Source organism: Paroedura picta, chromosome 2 (genome assembly GCF_049243985.1).
Source record: "Paroedura picta isolate Pp20150507F chromosome 2, Ppicta_v3.0, whole genome shotgun sequence".
In the NCBI taxonomy this organism is placed as follows: Eukaryota; Metazoa; Chordata; class Lepidosauria; order Squamata; family Gekkonidae; genus Paroedura; species Paroedura picta.
In genome coordinates, this window is record NC_135370.1 from 75,712,460 (window position 1) to 75,733,840 (window position 21,381).

The 21,381-nt window shown below is 43.4% G+C and overlaps 1 protein-coding gene across 1 annotated transcript; it reads left to right on the top strand.

Annotated features, from left to right (window-relative positions):
- The first annotated feature begins 37 nt into the window (after positions 1–37).
- ACY3 (aminoacylase 3) lies at positions 38–21,357 on the top strand. The gene is made up of 7 exons (XM_077320896.1): positions 38–217; positions 15,871–16,127; positions 16,428–16,617; positions 16,725–16,818; positions 19,772–19,879; positions 20,494–20,603; positions 21,037–21,357. Exons 2-7 carry the CDS (start codon positions 15,895–15,897, stop codon positions 21,229–21,231), a joined length of 930 nt encoding a protein of 309 aa, XP_077177011.1. The 5' UTR covers positions 38–217; positions 15,871–15,894; the 3' UTR covers positions 21,232–21,357.
- Positions 21,358–21,381: the final 24 nt, after the last annotated feature.

Here is a 21,381-nt window from a genome sequence, read left to right on the forward strand (position 1 = left end):
AATGTGTCTAGAGGCTGTGGCTTGAAGCAGTTGACAATGTATATAAAGCCAGTGTATTCTCCCTGTTGCTGTTCAGTGTTCCTACTTGTCAAGATAAGTTCTCTTCGTGTTGGAGCTAAAGTGTCTGCATCTGGACTGAACCCACAGATTCAATAGGTATCATCTTCAGCTAAGAACATTTCTAAAACTCCAAGAGGATACGAGGAGGTTCTGACTGGTAAGTGTTCCTATTTCAGTGCTTTACCACTGGAGATCACAGAAGCTTAAAATTTATTCTGGGCTACAGAATTTCTTTCATTTGTTTTTGCCTAAGCTGAGGTAAACCAAACCCCTTTGTGAAAGGATTGAATTCTCTTTCCTCTGCTTCTTTTGCTCGAATCTAGGCCAAGCACTTCGTACCATAGTTGCAAACTCAAGACCTCCCTCCCCTACCCACTTCCTTCTTGTAGTACCGCACAGCTAGGAAAGCCAGGTAATTGCTGGATACCCCTGATAGGCTATGAGGAACAAAGAAAGGCACATTTGTAACATTACTTACAATGGAAAACAGGAAGTCATGTTATAACTTCATGGGTAAAAGTCTAGGATTCACCAAAATTCGATGGTTAACCCAGAGATGCTTCAGCAGATCCTAGAACATCACCCCCAACATCATGATGACACTCATGCTTTTCACTGGAAGTTATGTCAAGTACTAGCATGATGCTGGCATGCTGACTCCCCCCCTACACATACACACACCTGCTGGCCTTTGAGGCACTGACAGGTAATGGGAGGGATTGTCAAATGATTTTCCACAATAGTAAGTATCTCTGCAATGCCCTTCCTGTTTGTAGGCCTATTGTGCAATTTTGTCCCAATCTGTCTCTTTGATACCACCATTTTTTTGCATCTCCCCCTACCTCTGTTTTTACAGGTTTCAGCTTTCAAAGCCACTGCCTTCTTTGTTCCACTTCCTTTAGACATCATATCTTTCTAGCACCTGTTCACCAGCCATAGCATAAAGCCAGGGATGGATTAGCCATGATGGCAACCAGGAAGGGTCTCCTGTCTCCTCGGACTGTTCTTTACAAAATGAGAGATGCTTTGTTTTGTGCAGGACTGCCCTAAGACAAGAGATTCCTTGCCTAGCCTCATGCAAGATAGTTTCACATGAGGAAAAATACTTGCCTTGCCCAAGACTGACATGTGCAAAACAAGATTCACACACAGCAGCCTTGGCTAGTGGTCCCTTCATGGGGGGCAAGGTGAGAGGGTTGTGACCTTACTTCCAGGCCACGTGCTTCCCATTTGTCCCCTGCATAAAGGCCTCTGGATTAAAGTGCAATGAATCATTAGCATCTCACTGCTCTGTTTCTTCTAGTTTTTCCTTAAATTTCATGCTCCATCTACCCTTTCTTCACATTTGTCCAGTAGCAACGTTGTACCTTTCTGTCAGACTCCTGACTTGTGGACTTCCTATCTGTTAGCTTCCCTGTCTCTAAAGACCACTTCTCAGGTTATCCTAAAGATTTAATAGCAGCCAAATAAGAGATTTACCCTTGCACCACATCAATGGGATTGCAAGCAACATTGCCTCTATTCTCCCCACCACCACCACTGAGCAGAACAATTCACATCCTGAGCAAAGTACAACTGCTGTGATCTTAAAATGGACAATGGGCAAAATCTTATGTGGCTCCAGATGGCTGGTGACTGGGGCTACCTGTGTTAATGAATGGCCACTCACACAAACAGCTTGAAAGGGACACTGATTGCAAAGTGTTTTGTTCTCCAAGCAAGTGAACAATTCGATTTGTTACATCAACTTAACCAACAAGCATCAGAAGCTTTACTACTAAAAATGAGATCTTATTGATATCTCATAATACAGTTGTAACACACAATCTATAGGGGATACAGATGTCTTCCCTGTATGTCACATTAATGTCAATGGGAAAGCACCACAATTGAAGACTACTGACTAAATTTCCCTCCAGCTAATTCCTGCTCGGATGGTTGAAGGCTTATAAGAGGAAGGAATCTCACAAGAGAAAGGCATGGGTGGCTTGCCCTTCCAACAGTGGCCTTTTGTCTTCGGGACATGGAATGGTATGGCATGGCACAATCCCATTAGATCTTGGAAGCTAGGAAGGTCAGTACTTGAAAGAGAGACTGCCAAGGAAGACTCTGCAGAGGAAGGCAATGGTAAACCATCTCTGCTTCTCATTTGCCTCAAAAGCCCCATGCTGGGATTGCCATAAGTCAGTTGTAATTTGATGGCACATAGCATAACATTTTTCTCAATGTATTGTGAGTTGGGTCTCCCCATATTAATGATCAGCAATCAAAAGTTACGATCTTTTCTACTAATCTTCCTCTGGCAAGAGTTGGCTATCATTTTGGTCCTCTGGCTACCCTGCTGATTACCATGGTTGTTTGGCAATCAAAATCATGACTGAACATCTGGCAGAGGAAGGAACTTTCAATATTTCAAAATGCCCTATAGGCATGTGTGGCTTGCCATGCTGGGAGAAGGAGATGCAAAGAGGATTAATAATTACTCCAGTCCCAGCACAGCAGTGGTAGATGGGTGACCTGCTATCTGTCTATCTGGCTGGCTGGTGAGGGAGCAGCACAGGAGGATGCTGTCCCTCAAATCCTTGGGTAAAAAACAGGTTTTCAGATTCCAGTTATGAGTGATCAAATAAAAATGTGACAAGCTGTCACTGGAAAAAATAAATAATAAAGCTTATAGCTAACTGGATTCACAGACTGTCTGAGTCATCAAAACATTTAAAGTCAATACAATTCTAAATGGAGTTACAAAGTGAAATTGAAAACTGAGCCTGTTAGACTTGCTTTTGTAAATTTTCTCTAAAGAATCAAGTATTTCACTCCGGAAATGTTGCTTCCTGACCAAATGGTATTCTGGAGCATTAGAAGTCAGATATACTGAATGCATCAGGAACAGAATGTGGAGCAATTCATTCATTTGATAATGATGTACTATTACTTTTTTGGCAGGTTGAGAGAATATTTTCATTTTCTGTTCCATGAATTCTATGTTGTATCACCTGTAATATCTCTGATGAGATAACAAATATCCAGGTGCTTCCATGTAACAAAATAAGTGGGTATAAGACCAATGCATTCTCACATCCAGTAATAAGATTCACAGTCCTATACTACACTTGAATGGGAGTTAGGAAATATATATTTTGGCAGTCTAGTTCCCTCAAAGTCTGTTCTCATAGCTGAAATCTGATAGACACAAGGCTGTATAATAGGAAATATAACAAACAGCTAGGCTTATTGTTTACAGCAAAACTCAGCAGTCCTTTCTAAAATGTTTTGTTATCAGCAGCAGAAAATCCACTGTCTATACAACAATGATGATAATGTACTATCTACAAGGCTAGCTATTATCTTCTTTAGCGTATTTCATTGTATGTTAATCAGATCAGGAGTGCATTTCATTCAAGGAAATATCTATCTGTCTTTCTATCTATCTATCGCTGGATAACTCAGACTGGCTTGATCTCTTCAGATCTCAGAAGCTAAACAGGGTCAGCCCTGGTTAGTATTCAAATGATGACCACCAAGGAAGTCCAAGGTTGCTACATAGAGACAGGCCATTGCAAACTATCTCTGAACATTTCTTGCCTTGAAAACTCTGTGGGATTGCCATAGGTTGGTTGCAATGATGGCACTTTCTACAACCACAAGTGTGTATGTATAGAAAACACACACATTTTATGAATGCCTTTAATATTCCATTTTACTTCCATCATGGAAATCAAGGAAGCAAACACAGGGCTCCCACATTTCCTACCCAGGCACTGACGAGGTAAATCAAGAGAAAGCATCAAAAAGGAATAAGTATCTTATTTGGTCCATTATGCACGGGGGGGATATTGCACATTCGGGGGGGAATGGCGGCGACTAAAATCACCGATAATGCACGCAGCCGGCTGCAACCGGCTGCAGATTCGGTGCATGCCGCCGAAAAAGCCGCATTAACAAAACATGGAAGAAAGCGCAGCTTCCGGGTGACCGGGGCGCAACCAGAAGCGGCACCGGGGTCGCCACGTGCATAATCGGTTACTCTGGGTTTTGTTGCCATTGCGTCCCGTCCCGTGCATAACCGGTTTGCTTCGTGTCTTCCCCCTCCGCATTTTCCATGTGACCCGAAATCGCTGTTTCGGCGGCCGTGCATAATGGGCCTAATAGACCCAAGCTAGCTTAGCTTCAGCAACATTATATTATCATGCATCTTCCAACAATTAACTGGATTTTCAGAGTTTTTGCTTTTCAGACAAGTAATTCACCCCCATAAAACAAAGCAGCCACAATAAAAATAATAGAAAAGAAAATGTGAAAAGGGGCAATACGGTGCATTTTAAATGCTTACAAAAATTGTTATTGTCATCAACAATCAACAGTCTAAAGTCCTATCCGTTAAGACCTTTCTCCTTCTCAGTAAAATGTGTTAAAGAGAAACTAGCTGGTGATGTTCTTGTTAATACATTACAAAGTAAGTACAATGTTGAAGTTCATATGCTACAAATTAAAGGTTTGTAAATTAAAAGGACTGAAACAAATATATGAGAAAACACAGCAGTCTGCAGCAGTCCACATGAACTGTTAGTACCATCAATAACAAGTAGGGCTTGCCCCCCGAAACGTTTTTTTATTATTACAAATGCACATATGCATATAAAATATTTATTTATTTAGATACAAAATAGGGAATAATACAATACAAAATACAAAATAGGGAAGAAGCTATATAAGAATCAATAGTCTAGTACCCTATCGAGTCTTGCTGGAGAGTCACTCTTGAGAGGGCCATGCTGTGCACTCCTGCTGTCCTTGGGACTGCTAACCTCAAAGTGATGCCTGGAGATCTCCTGGAATTACAATGGATCTCTAGGCAACATAGATCAGTTCCTCTGGGGGAAATGGCTGCCTTGTGGGATGGTGGGATGGGGAGTTGCCAGGTACAGGTTGGGAAACTCCTGGAAATCTGGGGATGGAGCCTGGGGAGGACTGGGGTACATAGAGTCTATCATCCAAAGCATCCCTTGTCTCTTGGGGGACTGATCTCTGTCATTGGAGATGAGCCGTAATTCCAGGAGATCCCTCGTCCCAACTGGAAGCTGGCATTCCTACTGCCTTGGAGAGTGATCTCTATGCCATTATACCCTGTTGAGGTCCCTCTCTTCTCCAGCCTCCCCCTCCAGGAATTTCCCAACCTGAACCTCGCAGTCCTACCTTATGGTGTGGTGCTCAGGTTGTCCTAGAATGACCGCAGGCCTTCTAGCAGCCCAGGGAAGAGCTGCTACTTCTGCCTCTCCTCACTCTTCAACTGGGAAGGGCATTTGCAGTGGAAGAGGGAATGGAAAACTATAGTCTCAGCTGCACTGGTCTGCAGCTGTTTGTACTCTTCTACTCTCTTTGGCAGCTTGCACTTCCATCATGACATAGCCTGCGATATGGTCTCTTCTCCCATTACTTTCCAATTATTGATTTGCTCCTAATTTTTATAATTTAATTTCAGTTTTTTTAACTTAAAATGCAAGTACATTAGTTCGAAAAGTTAACAAAGTAACATTTGGGGGCTTTTCGCACGCCTTCAAAATCGCACAATGGTTGCCAATTGAAAACGCTACTGATTTGCCATTATGCACAACGTCGTTGACAATCTGCCACACACCTGAAACTGATCCGCAAAAAGCGCTTCCTTGTAGCGCTTTCAGGGAAATCCCCAAAAGTGGATTCACCCTCCGGAAAGCGCTACACTCCTGCAACCAATCTGCAACACTAGCGGGAAAGTTCTGTGCGTTACCATTGTTGTGGTTTCTACAAAGTCCCTCCCCCTGGCTCTCTCCTCTGATCTTCCGGCAAAGCGATCGCCATTTTTTTCTCTCCGAGCGAGCGGGGCTCAACCCACCAGCGAGCCTCTGTTTAGAGGCTTCCCCGGCTTCAGTCCCTCCCCAGAGCTGTTTAGTCACTAAGCACAGAGAAGCCCGTTTGCTGATGTATTTTCCCTTTATTTTTTACACTGTTTTCGGCCGAAAATCGGGCCCGTGAGGTGGGGGGGGGATTTTTTTTTTCACTCGGGAGGAGCGTGGCAACGAGTAAATGACAGCTCAAACACACCTGCCAGCTGGATGGGTCTCTCCGTTGCAACGAATCAACACATATTCGTTGCAATGGGTGTGTTTTTTTTTAAAAAAAACCTTTCTTAAAGGGAAAGGGGCTGTTTGGGAGCATGCTAACGGCTGCCCATTGGCTGCTTGACGGCCAGGGGCGGGACGAGCTTGGCAATAGCGCTTCCTGTCTAGCGATTTTTGCTGAGACCGGAAGCTTGTGGGAAACGATAGAAACGCAACTGGATTCCACTACAAAGTCAGGTATGCATAATGACGAATTCCACTATTTTAAATGGCGATTTTTCGTTCAGCAAACAATTTGCTATAAGGATCCCGGTGCAGAAAGCCCCTTGAACTTATTTTGGCTTCGGACTTCTGTGGATAATATGTCACACTCACTTTTAAAATATTTTTGGCCTACTTTTCTCCCCAACATGAACACAAAGTTGCTCCCAGCCTCATTCTCCTCTCCTCAATTTTATCTGTACTACAAACCTGTGAGGTAGGTTAGATCAAGAGGAAGACTCTAGTCCTAAGTCACCCAGCAGCCTTCTGTGGCCAAGAGGGAATCTGAACCCTCGTTGCTAGAATAACAAGCTGAGTGTTATAAAGTTATTAGCTAGTTATTTTAGCAAGGTTCTTGAATCTGCTAAATATCTTCATTATACTGCATGTTTCCTGGATATATTCATGATTACTAGTCTTATATGTATAGTCTGGTGGTTTCCATTTTGTTGTCTGAAGAAGTGTGCATGCACACAAAAGATCAAACCTAGGTGTAAACTGCACGGAGCTTTTATTCCAATCCCAGGTCGATTCAGTCCCTGCCCTCTACACAGAATGCGATTTCCGTTTGGATTTTGGGCGATTTAAATTTTCCTTCAGCAGCAAGAAGGATTGATCCGGAGTGACCCTACCTTTATTGTGCGATATCTTATAGTGCTTTTAATGCTCAATATATTTTAAAATCACATTGTTTGGAATCTGGGCTCTCCTAGAGAACCCATGATTGGCTACAGGTGGTCATGTGACAAACTTGCCCTAAAGGAGAAGCCCCTAATTTCTCTCAACTTCTGTCGGTCCTGGATTTTTCCTCCCTCCTCTGCCTTTTTCGATCCTCTCCACCCCCCTCCAAGAAAAGAAAGAGGCTCCCTGCCTGGCTCCTCTCCCCCCACCCTTCAAGAAAAGAAAGAAAGAGGCTTGGCTCCCCCACCCCCCCTTCTGAACTACCCTAACCACGTGCAGAAGACTTTTCTCTTTAAATGGGGGGGGAGGGGAGAGGAAGACCCGAGTTCAAAGCGATCTGAATTCAACAGGATTGACAATGGAATAAAGAAAGTAAGTGCAGACTCTGCCCTGGAATAAAACTTTGTTGCTCTTAAAGGTGTCATTGGACTCAAACTTTGTTCTGCTACTTCAAACAAACACAGCTGCCCAACTGAATCTATCACAATATTTATATTGATCTCAAAACTACAGGAGCGCTTCCTAATCCAGTAATCACAGCAATAAAATTCCTCAAGGCACAATACATATGTAACAGCCAGAAGCTCCCAAATGTGGGCCAGATGAGAACTAAGAACAATATGAAGATCATGGCAAATGTAACTATTACATCAAAAGTAGGGATGGCTAGTTGAAGAAGAAGAGGAAGAAGAGGAGGAAGAAGAAGGAGGAGGAGGAGGAGGCTAGATGCAATAATGATTTCCCTGATCCCCATATAATTTGATGATGGTATACATTTTGGAATGAAAGTCAGTGAAGAATGAAATCTCCCCTTCCCAAGAAAGGTAAAGTCAGATCCCCTAATTCAATCAATATTTGCAGTCGTATTTTAAATTATCTACAGGGTTGGTTGGTTGAAATTCCCTCCCTGGTAGATAGCCAGTGCTATCCTAACCATTGATATCATTGGCGTTAAAAGATCGTAACAGAGTTTGTTGTCAGATTCCTGCAATCCAAACCTCATTGCTTTGTTTATTGGATGTCATATCCTATTGAGTGCACTTCACTGACATTGGATAATCCACCTTGAGCCTCAGTGAGAAAGACAGACTATAAATAATATCAATTAATAAAAACAGAGGCAATGAGGACAGTAAAGTTATATATGAAGACTAAGAAGACAGTTTCCAGCTGCAACTAAATGGCCACACTACATTCTCTAGTAAACACCAGCAAAATAACAGGCTGGATTTACACATTTACACATTTGGATGTGTGTGTGTGTGGGGGGGGGGAATACAAATCATTGCTGGATAAGGCTCATTGCACATGGTAGTAACTGGAGTCCAGAAAGGTAAGTGCTCTCATTTTAACTTAACTGCAGGGGTGGGGTGGAAAGATGGAGTGGCATAGGCCTGCTCCAGCTGTGTTTCTTGTGTTGTTGTGGGGAAAACAGAATGGCATCAGCCTGCTCTGGCCCTGTTTTTATTAGCATTGGAGTGGTGGAGGCAATGGAGTGGCACAGGTCTGCCCAGGCCTGTTTCTGGCATTGGAGTGAGAGTGACAGAGTGGCATAGATCTGCCACACCTGTTTCTGCAGTCTTCCACTGCAGGTTCCCTTTGGTGAAGAAGAGCAAACTGGTAGCCAGCCCAGAGTGCAGGTATGGTTCTGTTCACAAATCATCTGAAAATATTTCTGTGCTGTTGATGTCACATCTGGTGGGAGTGTCTGAGTGATGTCACTTCTGGTGACATTTGACTTCCGGGGGCATGGCAGGAAGGTATGATCTGCTGACATCACTTCTGGGGGGTTTTGAAGCCTGAAAAATGTTTCTGGGGGTTCTCAATAATAAAAAGGCTGAGAAAGGCTGCTGTATTTGAAGAAGTATTCATGTACACGAAAGCTTATACCTTGAATAAAACTTTATCTTAAAGGCACTACTGGACTCAAAATTTTCTGCTGCTTCAGACCAACATGGCTACCCACCTGAATCCCTCTTTTTGCAGTTCTTTCTTTAGAGGGAAAACTGAAAAACTTAACTATGAAAGCCCTGCGTTGCTGATCAGCCCTAAGCTGATCCTGCGTTGAGCAGGGGGTTGGACTAGATGGCCTGTATGGCCCCTTCCAATTGTTGCATTTCCCAGCGTCATGGGATTACTCTGCTCTGGTGAATGAAGTTTCCTCTGTGAAACCAGCCTTCCTGATGTGTGTAGCAGAGTTAGAGGCTTGGGGGTGGGGGGAAACCAGCCTAGTATACTGATCCTTGATTAGGAAGAGTCATTCTTCATCTGTTCCTAGCAAATTACTACTCTACTAAATGGGGATTGCAAAGTGTTGATAGAAACTCTGATAGCTGTGTTATTTCTGGGCACTGTTTTTAATAGAGGCACAGAGATCTCATGGTTTGGGCTTGCTGATGCATTCAGCTTCTTGGATAGCACTGAAAAAATGCCCACAGCACATTAAGGTGTACAGAAGAGTCTGAAAAAATAGACAGGATGTCAAATTGCTAATTTATGACGGATTGTTTACAATAACACTTTTTAAAATCTACTGGAATCAATGAGTTTAAGAGAGGTATAATTCTGATTCGGATTGCACTGGCAGAGAATCGGGTGATGCTGAGACATTTAAATCTCACTGCACTGCCATCTGAATCAGAAGTGTTCCGTTTGAATGACTCAGCTTTCTGTTATACATGTGACTATTTAATGAAATTAACAACGGGTGTTTCTCTTAATCCAAGCTCTCAAAATCCAAATTCATGTCTAGAAAGACTACCCAGTGGCAGAAACAGAATAGGTCCAGAGGACCAGAATGGGTGAGTGGACCCACTTCATCCACACACATCATAGTAAACCCATATTAATTAGATGAGAAGAGATTGTGGAGCCAATTGCCAGGAACTCCCAGTTACTAGTTTTTAATATTTCATGTGGGTAAAGGTAAAGGTATCCCCTGTGCAAGCACCGAGTCATGTCTGACCCTTGGGGTGACGCCCTCTAGCGTTTTCTTGGCAGACTCAATACAGGGTGGCCTTGCCAGTGCCTTCCCCAGTCATTACCATTTACCCCCCAGCAAGCTGGGTACTCAATTTACCGACCTCGGAAGGATGGAAGGCTGAGTCAACCTTGAGCCGGCTGCTGGGATTGAACTCCCGGCCTCATGGGCAAAGCTTCCAGACAGCTGCCTTACCACTCTGCGCCACAAGAGGCTCATCATGTGGGTGTACTGCTAGGTAAAAACATGCTCCTTTCACCTTGCCAGAAAGGGTTGCATTTTAGATGACACAGGATGGTATAGACTGATCTCGTCACATCTTGGAAGCTAAATAGCACCATTATAAGTCCACCAAGGAAGAGTTTGCAGAGGAAGACAATGCAAAACCAGCTTTTCACTTGCACTGAAAACCCCTTGCTGGGGTCACTATAAGTCAGTTGTGATTTGACAAGGCATGGACATAGACAACACTATTGATAATATTAATGACAGGATTACCAATAGCCAAATGCAGAGACACACCACAGGTCAGCAATATGCAAGAAAACGAGGAGCACCTGTGTGAGGAGGCTAGCAAATTACTTATAGAATAATTCACAACTACTTACTTATAGAAATTCACAACTACTTGCTCACCCACGGTGACCCCAATTCCATGCCCAGATGATGCCCCCCCCCAAACCCCCCTCCAGAATTCCTGGGCAGTCTGGTCTGGAGGAAATTCACCCCTGACCCCAAAATGGCAATCAACATTTCCCTGGGCATGCAAGAAAGGGCCACAAGAGCCAAGAATGGACCCAATCCCTTCTGCCCACCCATTTACAATCTGCCTAAATTTGCAGAATCAGCATTTCTATAAGGTGGCTATCTAGCCTCCGTTTAAAAGCTTCCAAGGAAGGAGAACCTGAGGAAGCCTGTTCCACTGAGGAACTGATCTGTCAGGAACTTCCGGATATTTAGCTGAAAATTCTTTTGAATTAATTTCATCCCATTGGTTTTGTTCCTATTCTCTGAGGCAACAGAAAATGACTCTGTCCATCCTTTCAAGTACTTGAAGATGGCTATTAACAGAAAACTCTCCAAATTTTTTCTCTTCTTTGGAGTCCAGCCAGAATGACCTCTGGATTTTATTTCATAAGGATTTTAAAACTGCAAGGGTGCTTCTGCTCGACAGATTAGGGGTTACAGTGTACATGTAAATACAAAAACCCAGTGTATTCCAGCTGGTTACAGTTACCAATGTGACAGGGTCCCCCTTAAGAGTTTTTTTTTACAGTCTTTACAGCCTGTTACATTGGTATCTATAACCGAGTAGAATACATTGGGGGGTTTCTATTTAAGTGTCCACTGTAACTCCTAAACTGAGAACCAGAAGCATTCTTGTAGACTTCACTTGTTGAGAAGAGGGAGAAGGATTTTTATGTACCCAATAGATGCGTGTAATATAATAGACTTTGTCTTGTGCGTTATATTTTGTAATTGTAGTTTGTAAAAGATTATGTTTATCTACATCAAGGATTCCCAACTCCAGGAATTTCCCAACCCATGGATTCTCAGTGGGGGGTCTGTGGGAGCTCTGGAGTGGTGTGGTATGGAGGATCTCTGGGCTGTCTTCTCAGTTCCTACTCTTCTTTCCAGCCTACATGAGGTAGAGGTGCTATAATAGCTGTAAAGGCGGCGGCGGGGGGGGGGAGCAAAGGGTGCAGGTAGTGATATCACTTCTGGGGGCATGGTGTGTGTGGAGGGTGTGATGTGGGAGGTATGACCATCTGACATCACTTCTGGGGCTCCTCAAAGTCTGAAAAAATAATTCAACGGCTCCTCCATGGTCAAAAGGTTGAAAAAGGTTTGCCAGATCTAGGTTGGGAAATACATGGAGATTTCGGGTGTGGAGCCTTGGGAGGGTAGTGCTTGGGAAGGGGAGAGCCCAGCTTCCAAAACAGCCATTTCCTAAGCATCTTAATAAGGTGTCTGGCCACAGTCAGCTAGCCATTAATGAAAGCTGAACTCATGACTATATTAAAAAGGTAAAGGTATCCCCTGTGCAAGCACTGAGTCAGGTCTGACCCTTGGGGTGACGCCCTCCAGCATTTTCATGGCAGACTCAATACAGGATGGCCTTGCCAGTGCCTTCCCCAGTCAATGACTATATTACAAAAAAATGTAACAACGTATGTGGGGTTATAGCAATAGGTCAAACACAATAATTTTTAAAGAGAAATATGTGCCTTTGGCTTACATACAGAGAGCATTAGGTTATTTACTTACTGATACCAATAATTAGTCGGGGTCAAACACATGTAATGCAGGAGATCTCTGACTAAGTTTCCCAGTTTTTTCCCTAATGAATTAGTATCTCCATATGAGACTGCTTTGAAGTGGCCCACGGAAAGGAAGCTTTAATGCTTTCCTCTCACATTATTTCCTCAATATAAATATCCTTCCCAGTTGCCATGGGGCAAAAAGACAGGTAGAACACCTGTACCTGCATTTTGTCCCTTGGGAAGATAATTGCAGCATTGTGAGAGGATATGTAAGACTTATTTAGGAAACAGTAGGAAAAGAGTTAACAATCCTTTTCCTCTGAGTAGTCTTCAGAGCAGCTAAGTGGAATTGCATGGGGGAGGGGGGTAATACTTAACTAGTGGGAGACTGTAATCATGGATTTCTTCTTCAGTTGAGCCCTGAGGTCAATGTGAGACTTTAGCAAGACATATTAGATGGCCCATGAGGTCCCTTCCAACTCTATGATTCTATGATTCTATATCAGATTCCCCTCCCCATGTATACATTAATTACACAAAGCAGCTCTTTTAAGTCCAATATTGGGTGAAAGGATTAAATCAAAGAACATAAAAAAGAGCCCTGCTGGATCATACCAGTTACCCATCTAAATCTGGCACCCTGTCTCACAAAGTGACCAACCAGGTCCTCTGGAGGGCCAACAACAGAACATAGAGTCTAAGGCCTTCCACTGATGTTGCTTCATGGCACTGGGATTCATAGATTCACTGTGTCTGAACATGGATGTTTCCTTTAGACACCATGGCTGGTAGCCACTGCTACACCTATCCAAGAATCTGTCTAATCTAATTTGAAGCTGTCTATGCTTGCAGTCATCACTACATCCTCTGGCAGTGAATTCCACATTTTAATCACTCTTTGTGTAAAGAAGTATTTCCTTTTGTCCATCTTGAATCTACTGTTCATCAACTTCATTGGATGCCCTCAGGTTCCAGTTTGTAAGGAGGGAGAAAGGGAGAAAAAAATGTCTTTATCAGTTCTCTCCACCCTGTGCATGATATTATAAACTGTTGTCTTATCTCCCCTTAATCATTCTCATAGGGGAGGTGTTCGAATCCTCTAATCAATTTGGTTGACGTCTTCTGTACTTTTGCCAGCTCTGAAATGTCCTTTTAGTGACATGGTGAACTGTACACAGTATTTCAAATGAGGCCTCATCATAGATCTACACAGGGATTACAATATTCGCTGTTTTGTTTTCAGTCCCTTTCCTAATAATCACTGACAGACATTTATTTATTACAGTCCCTCAGTTGTCAAGTTGTCAAAAGTCTAAGTTGTCAAAAGTCTTTTGAAAGTCCAAATATATAATGTCTACTGGGTCAGGTCTACAGGTTTGTTTACTTTCTTTAAAAACTCTAAAGGTTGGTGAGGCAGGATTTCCCTTTACAGAAGCCATGCCGATTTTCCCTCTGCAGGCCTTGTTCCTCTATACCTAATAATTCTATATTTGATTACAGTTTCTATTGATTTGTCAGGGACATATGTTAGGCTGACTGAATTGTAATTAGGGTTGTGTGCACCGGCGGCCAAATCGGCTGTTCCAGGCCACACCTGCATGAGTACACCAAGTTATGCACTGGCGCCCGCGCCTCTCCCCCCCACAGCACAGTGCTGGCTGCGTCAGCCTGGAATGGCCGATTCGGACGCCGCCGTGCACAACCCTAATTCAAAAAACCTTTAATGGCATATAAAACATCATGAGAACAAGGGTAATTCATAATTATAATTAATTGATAAAAATTACATAGTCTAGATAAACAAATAAAATAAAATAAGCAGTAACCAACAGTAGATTCCTCCAGAATGCCCAGCAATCAGTACACAACCCTAATTGTAATTTCCTGGTTCTCCTCTGGACACTTTTTAAATATTGGTGTAATATTTGCTATTCTCCAGCCTTCTGAATTTAGGGATAGTATACATGCTAAAAGATCAAAATATGTGGGTTACTAGGATGATTCATTCTAGTACCCGTGAATCCCTTGGCCGTTTTTAACCATAATAAGGGAAAAGACATGTATCCAAATTTTGCCTGGCTTTTCCCCCTACTGGAACTTAAAGCAGCCCATATGGTGAATTTTCAAATAAGCAAGTGGTGCAGCAGGGAAAAGACTTGAATCTTGTGCACATTGAAAAAAATAGCATTACGCCAGCAAAATGGTGTAACACTAAAAAATAACGCGCCTCCGGCCATTCTTCACCTTCTGGCTCTCTCACTTTCCTCTGCCACCTTCTTGCGGTTCTTAGCACTCCACATGCCTACTTGAAATGGCAGAAGAGAACAACATGTTTTACATGCAACTCTCCTCCGCCTGTCAATCAGGCCAGGCAGCCAATCACCTTCCTCCATGTTTTAAAGTGCCGCAATGCCAGCTAATTTGTTTTAAATAAAACTTCTCCATTGAGACGCCTGTCCATCTAATCATAGGTGCATAGTGCTTTTTTTAATGCCACCCCATTTGGAATTATGAGCCTTGAATCTTTCAAAAATTGCGAGCCCAATTTTCTTTTGGTGGGGGGACTTTAGAGAGACATGCTTTGAGTTTTAATAGGGGGTGTGTGTTTTTTGCTTTGCCTGAACAATTTAATGCCTATTCGTTGCTCCAGGATGTTTGCTTTTAAAAAAAAAACGTCCCCAGGAGAAGGGAGAGGGAGGTGGGTGCAAGGGCAGGACCTGGAGGTGGAGATAGTGCTTCTTGGGCTCCACACATTTCCTTCCTGTGTGGCTTGTTGGTTGCTTTCCTCTAGCTTGCACTACATAGTTTGGGGAATTCACTTTATGCAATTCCCCAGCTAGCACTTTAAAATGGAGGATGTAGCTACTAGTTTGTTCCTTGGATGCTGGATGTTGGCAACATCGTGCAAAATGCCAAAAATATGGCGTCTGCAGAAGGTAAGCATTTCATTATATTTATCGGGTGTGGAATGGCCCACTATCTGCTTCCTCAGTGTCATGAGCCCAATCTACATGGGTAGCCACATGGCTGCTTTTTACACCAGAATTACACAGCAAGAAATCTTCTACTGGATCCCTAGTATTATTTGTATTTCTGGACTCAAACTTGCCTGTTGCCTGAAAAAATGGTAGAGAGGATAACACTGTCTCCTACTGGATCTAACTGGCACTCCATGTACAAGATATACATGGAGGGCAAGAGTAACGAGAGATGTTTGGGAAAGGTGGAAAGGGGGAGTCAAGCAATAGTAAACAGTTGTTATTATTATTCATTAAATTTATTACTCACCTTGAAGGCTCGAGGTGAATTACAGTGTTAAAAACCCCCAATAAAAATCCCCATTCACAATATAATATGAATATGTGTGATCATGCTAGCTCAAGAAAAGTATTGTAGAATGGTGTCCCAAAGGGGGAACTGAAGGAACTGAGGAAGGTGGTTTGATTGGGTAGACAAATATGCAGATGTTCTTTTCTTTCTTATTCTGAAGAGGGTGGCTTCTTTCATGTCCTTCTTTCTCCAGACAGGAGCTGAACTCACCACAGTTATGACTTCCCCTTATAGCCTCCCATGCTTAAAACGAGTAGCAATCTGTGGAGGAACTCATGGAAATGAGATGTCAGGAATTTTCCTGGTCAGGCACTGGATACGGAACCCCTCTGAGTTGCAACGTGACACATTCTGTGCCACTCCCTTCCTGGGCAACCCTCATGCCATTGAGAAGAGCGTGCGTTACATTGACAGGGACCTAAATCGCACTTTCTCTGCTGAATTCCTCAAGTGAGTATCCCATCATAAAACATTTTGCCAGTACCCCATGAGCAGTGAGAGCTTTTCCTGTGGCAGTTGTCAGGGAGGGGTTAGTGGCTTCGGCTTGCATTAGTCTGTACTGGGCTTAAGAATGCTGAGGTGCACTAAATCCTCTTCTATTGTTTTCCATGAAAGCTTCTAGACTCTCCATACCCTCTGAGTAGTCTCCATGGGAAAATGGGATCCCATCCATCAAAAAGTTAATTATTTTGGGAGCAATCTGTCTACTGTGGGAATCTCCATACTACCATTGGTCTGTCTGTTTCTCAGTTCAAAGGACTCAGAATCTTATGAGGTGCGACGTGCTTGGGAGGTAAACCAGATATTCGGCCCCAAAAGCTCATCTCAGGCCTATGACTTCATGTTTGACTTTCACAACACCACATCAAACATGGGCACCTGCCTTATTGTGGATTCTGAAGAAAGCCTGTTGTCCATGCACATGTGTAACTATATTCAGGTAAACCCACGCTGCAAGGATTTTCTCAACATCTAATACTTCCCTTTCTATGGGAAGTAAAGATGGAATTCCCTTAGAGGCATTTTTCTTTGTTCTTCTCTCTACAGAAACATTACACGAGGAGCTCCTGCCCCATCTACCTCTATCAGCTAGCAGAGGAAGAGACTAATAGCATCAATTCAGTGGCCAAGGCTGGGCTAGGTAGGGAGTTTACACCTTGTACTAAACTTTCCTGATTACAATCTCCCCTCAGCCCCTGGCTGAAGGGCCCAGCCCAACTGCCCAAGCAACTATTTTTGATGTATGGTGTATGAGTGTATGGTAAAACTTTTGGAACTTGACAGGAAGAGGTGCACCACAGAACTCCTTATACAACTGTGGATGATGGAGGTCATGGGTATCCCTAGAAAGGGCCTAAGAGTTTGCCTCAGTTGCAATTCTGCAAAAGATATGGGCCTCTCATAATGTGCAGTGCAGTTATTTAAGACAAAAAAATGTATCTTGGGGTAGGCCTACCCAGTCTGCAAAAATAAATATGTTTCTTCTGAGTTCTCTGGCCATTTCCGCACAGAGGGTCAAATCACATGATGTCTCCTACCCGCAATAGTGGGATAGTAAATTGTGTCATTTCTCCCCTCCATACTCCAAGGCAGCAGCTTGGGCAGCATGGAGGCAGCTTGGGCAGTGCGGAGGTGGCTCGGAGGCAGCAGCTCAGGTAGTGTGGCGCCAGCCCCCCTGCTTAAGAAGTGCTTGGGAAGGGAGAGGGAGGGCAGGAGTCCTAGGTGATTGGGGAAGGGAATGGCTGAGCAGCATGTGGGCAGACCAGTGGGGTGGGGGTGGAGAGAAGCAGAAGGGATGGGGATCTGACAAATGACAGGAGGGAAGAGAAGGCACTTACTAAAAAAGAGCAAACCTTAATGGAGGTTGAACTGACACAGGGGTTGGAATCTGCCTTTCTTGCTGAGCAGGAAATGGAGGGGGGAGAGCAGGAGGTATTCTGCATGGAGCCAAATAAAACAGTTTTAAAACCAACCAGTTTATACCGCTTTATTATATTACAGTCTTTGTTCTGCATTGGATATAGTCCGTTGAAAAACTACATTGCAATGCTCTTTGCATGAAACAATTCATAGCCTTGCCCCCTGTAGTTTTGCCAGCTCTACTTTGTTCTCTAAAGCAGTCACTAATCTGCATAACTAAAGAACTTCTCTGCATGGCTAATAGACCATCTCAGGCAGGCAGGAGAGAAATGAATTGGTGAAAAGCATCTTTCAGAAAACGCTTAAAAGACGCTTAAAGCACCGAAGAGGCAGTTCACCATGCAGAGCAAAATCAGTTTTGCAGAGTAAATTAATTCTTCTGTGCAGAGATCAGAAAACAACGATGTATTTAGTGAGTTTTCATCAGCTTATCCATCATGCAGAAGAGGCCCAGGAGCAAGTGTTTCCCCCTCTATACGTTCTTTGCCCTGGTGGCTCACTGGTGGCTTGTGCATTTCAGGGCGTTAAATCCACTTTCCTGCATTTACCGGATCACGATATAAAAATGCTGAAATAGCAAGCCACCTACTGGACAGCCTCAGGATGTTGGCAACATCATGTTGAGGGGGCGGAATGCCGCCAACATTTGGAGGCTGTCCAGCTACAGTTTGTACGTGCAGAAATTCCCTCCTGATTCCCTTTCTCATCCAGATGTGTGTGTGTAAAAATAGGCCTCACAAGCACCTATTTCTTCTATGAGGACACTGGAATTATCTCAGCTGGTCCCAGGCTCAAACTACTGGATCTCAATGAAGAGTTCACCTATCCAGAATTATTCCATTTCCCAACCTCTTCAGCTTTACTAGAATTCTTTCTTCCTTCCAGCAGGAGGCTAAAGAGTAGTGAGATGTATTTTTCTGGTGATCTGCAAGCCGACTGTTTTTTGATGTCTCTTGAAGTACTTTTTTCCAAATTAAGAATCACTGTTTAACTCCAACCAGCCATGGAAATGGGGTCAGCCTTGGCAATCTCACTGGTTAGGGTTGTTCCAACCCAGGCAAAAGTATCTCTGTCCTCTCCTGATATCTTCATGAGCATGGACCAAGCTAAGGTACAGACTGACCCAGTAATACCAGTTTCAAAGAAAGAAAGCTATATCTGTAGTTGTATAAGCAGTCACTGGCTACAAAAAGAAAAAGCATATAATTGATCAACAATTGCCTCACAACAACAAGAAAGTAAATTAATCAATAAATGCTATATTTTCCTCCTTTGATAGTAAAAAGGGGGCAAATTGAATATTCTTACAGTTTCCAGCATTATTGTTTAAACTCTGTTCATATACTTAGCCCCTGCTATTGTGTTGGTTTCCTCCCCTTGAGAATCTGTGCACTTCTGTCCCAGGTGTAAACTGCACGGAGCTTTTATTCCAACCCCAGATCGATTCAGTCCCTGCCCTCTACACAGAATGCGATTTCCGTTTGGATTTGGGGCGATTTTAATTTTCCTTCTGCAGCAAGAAGGATTAATCCGGTGTGACCCTACGTTTATTGTGCGATATCTCAGGCTGCTTTTAATCCTGAATATCCATTTGGGAAAGAAAGCTCCGTGGTAGAGAACCTCTGATAGGCTACACCTGGTCATGTGACACGCTTGTCTTAAAGGAGAAGCCCCTAATTTCTCTCAATTTCTGTCGGTCCTGGATTTTTCCTCCCTCCTCTGCCTTTTTCGATCCTCTCCCCCTCCCCTCCAAGAAAAGAAAGAGGCTCCCTGCCTGGCTCCTCCCCCCCCCCTTCAAGAAAAGAAAGAAAGAGGCTTGGCTTCCTCCCCCCTTCTGAACTACCCTAACTACGTGCAGAAGACTTTCCTGTTTCAATGGGGGGGGTGAGGAAGAATCGAGTTCAAAGCGATCTGAATTCAACAGGATTGACAATGGAATAAAGAAAGTAAGTGCAGACTCTGCCCCATACCGGAGATCTCAGTTGTGTCCTCTGACAATGTATTTCTTTGTGTCTACAATAGCTAAAAGTTATAGGAGTGCAATGGAGAATATGAATGGTACTTACTGGTGCAGTCATGCAAAATTTGGGAAGGAAAACGCAATACAGACAGGGACTCTGTGATAATTCCAACACTTTGACCAATATGACAATCTCATTGTAACACCCCTACAGCATTTGAGCTGGGACCACAGCCTCACGGGGTATTACGAGCTGACCATCTCGCACAGATGAGATCTCTTACGGCCTGCGCCTTGGACTTCATTGATCTTTTTAACAAAGGTGATCTAACTCATCCTGCCTTGTTCCATATTGATGCTTGGGGCTGAGAGTTGACAAATTAATATGCCAAAGAACGAGTGGCACAAGATTTTTTTTAAACAATGGAGCTTATAGCCACCGCTTGTGTAGTTTTACTGGTGAATGTCACTAATCTCCAGTTTCTAACACTCACAGCAAAAGAAAAAGCCCATCATGTATCACCCTGAAATGGTTTGGGGATATAATTGTGGCCCGTGATGTAGGACTCCGACCTTTACTGGCTCATGGGGGCTGTATTTTCTATTTCATCATACCACAGCTCTCGTTTCGGAATGAAGCCACTTTCTGAAGCATTAACCATGCTCAGATGCTCTAAATCAGAGGTAGTCAACCTGTGGCCCTTCAGATGTTTATGGACTACAATTCCTATGAGCCCCTGCCAGCAAATGCTGGAGGACTACAGGTTGACTAGCCCTGCTCTAGATGACTAGGGTCCTATATTTTATGTGGATCAGTGAGGGACTTTCTCTGCCTTCTGAGCTAAAGAATTCCTAGGGCAAGCGTGGCCAAACTGCGATACGTTTTACAACTGTTTCTCTAGCTGGGCTTTTCATACCATATCCTCCTATTAATAGGCATGCTGTTCCCAGCCTTTGAGATTGATGCACACAAGGCTGTTCAGTACGTAGACTTCCCCCGCTATCCCAATGGTGAGATTTCTGCTGTGGTACATCCAAAGCTGCAAGTGAGTATGAAGAAAGATGAGAAGGGAAGGGAAACCCTTTTGTCTTTGAGAGAGAGACAAAGTGCATTTGGGTAGTTGACTGCACTAGGCAGGCAAGAGAGGACAGAGCTCCTAGCACACTGTTAATAAGTGTACATTCTGGTAGCTACACTTTGTCATGCCATAGTACTAAAGTGCCCAGAAACAGTGCAGCTGCCCTAATCCCCTCTGCTATATGCTGTTAAAGGTATGTGTTCCACTACCTTCTGTTCCATCCAATCCTCCAGTATTGTGCTGACTGTAGAGCAAACGGGGTTGATGATGATCTCAGTATTTCATTTCCAAATTCCTATTAAGGCTGCTTTTGACACTTCAGTCTCTAAGGGTGTGTAACAAAGGTACACAAACATGGGTTTCTGACTATACTCTTGACCTATAACCAATCCTTCCTTAGGACAAAGATTTCCTGCCCCTGAAGCCTGGGGACCCCATTTTCCAGACAGCTGATGGGGAGGATATTTTGTACGAGGGTCATGACATCACCTACCCAGCCTTCATTAATGAGGCAGCCTACTATGAGAAGAAAGTGGCCTTTGTCAAGACAGAAAAACACACATTCTCCTTGCCTGCATTGCAAAAGAAGTTTTAAACAAGTTGAGTTTAATTATAGTAACCAGACAATAATACACTGCAAGCAATAACAATCTGGTTAATATGTTCTGAGCGTTTGCTTTGTGAGTCATCCAAACAAAGAAATAAAAAGAATATCAATCTATTCATAGCTTATTACTGGAGACAG

Bases quoted from the DNA above. Each gene is read 5' to 3' on its own strand.
- ACY3 (XM_077320896.1), top strand. From the start codon at position 15,895: ATGACTTCCCCTTATAGCCTCCCATGCTTAAAACGAGTAGCAATCTGT. The intron at 16,128-16,427 runs GTGAGTATCCCA...TCTGTTTCTCAG, and splicing joins TTCTCTGCTGAATTCCTCAA to TTCAAAGGACTCAGAATCTT. The intron at 20,604-21,036 runs GTGAGTATGAAG...ATCCTTCCTTAG, and splicing joins TGGTACATCCAAAGCTGCAA to GACAAAGATTTCCTGCCCCT.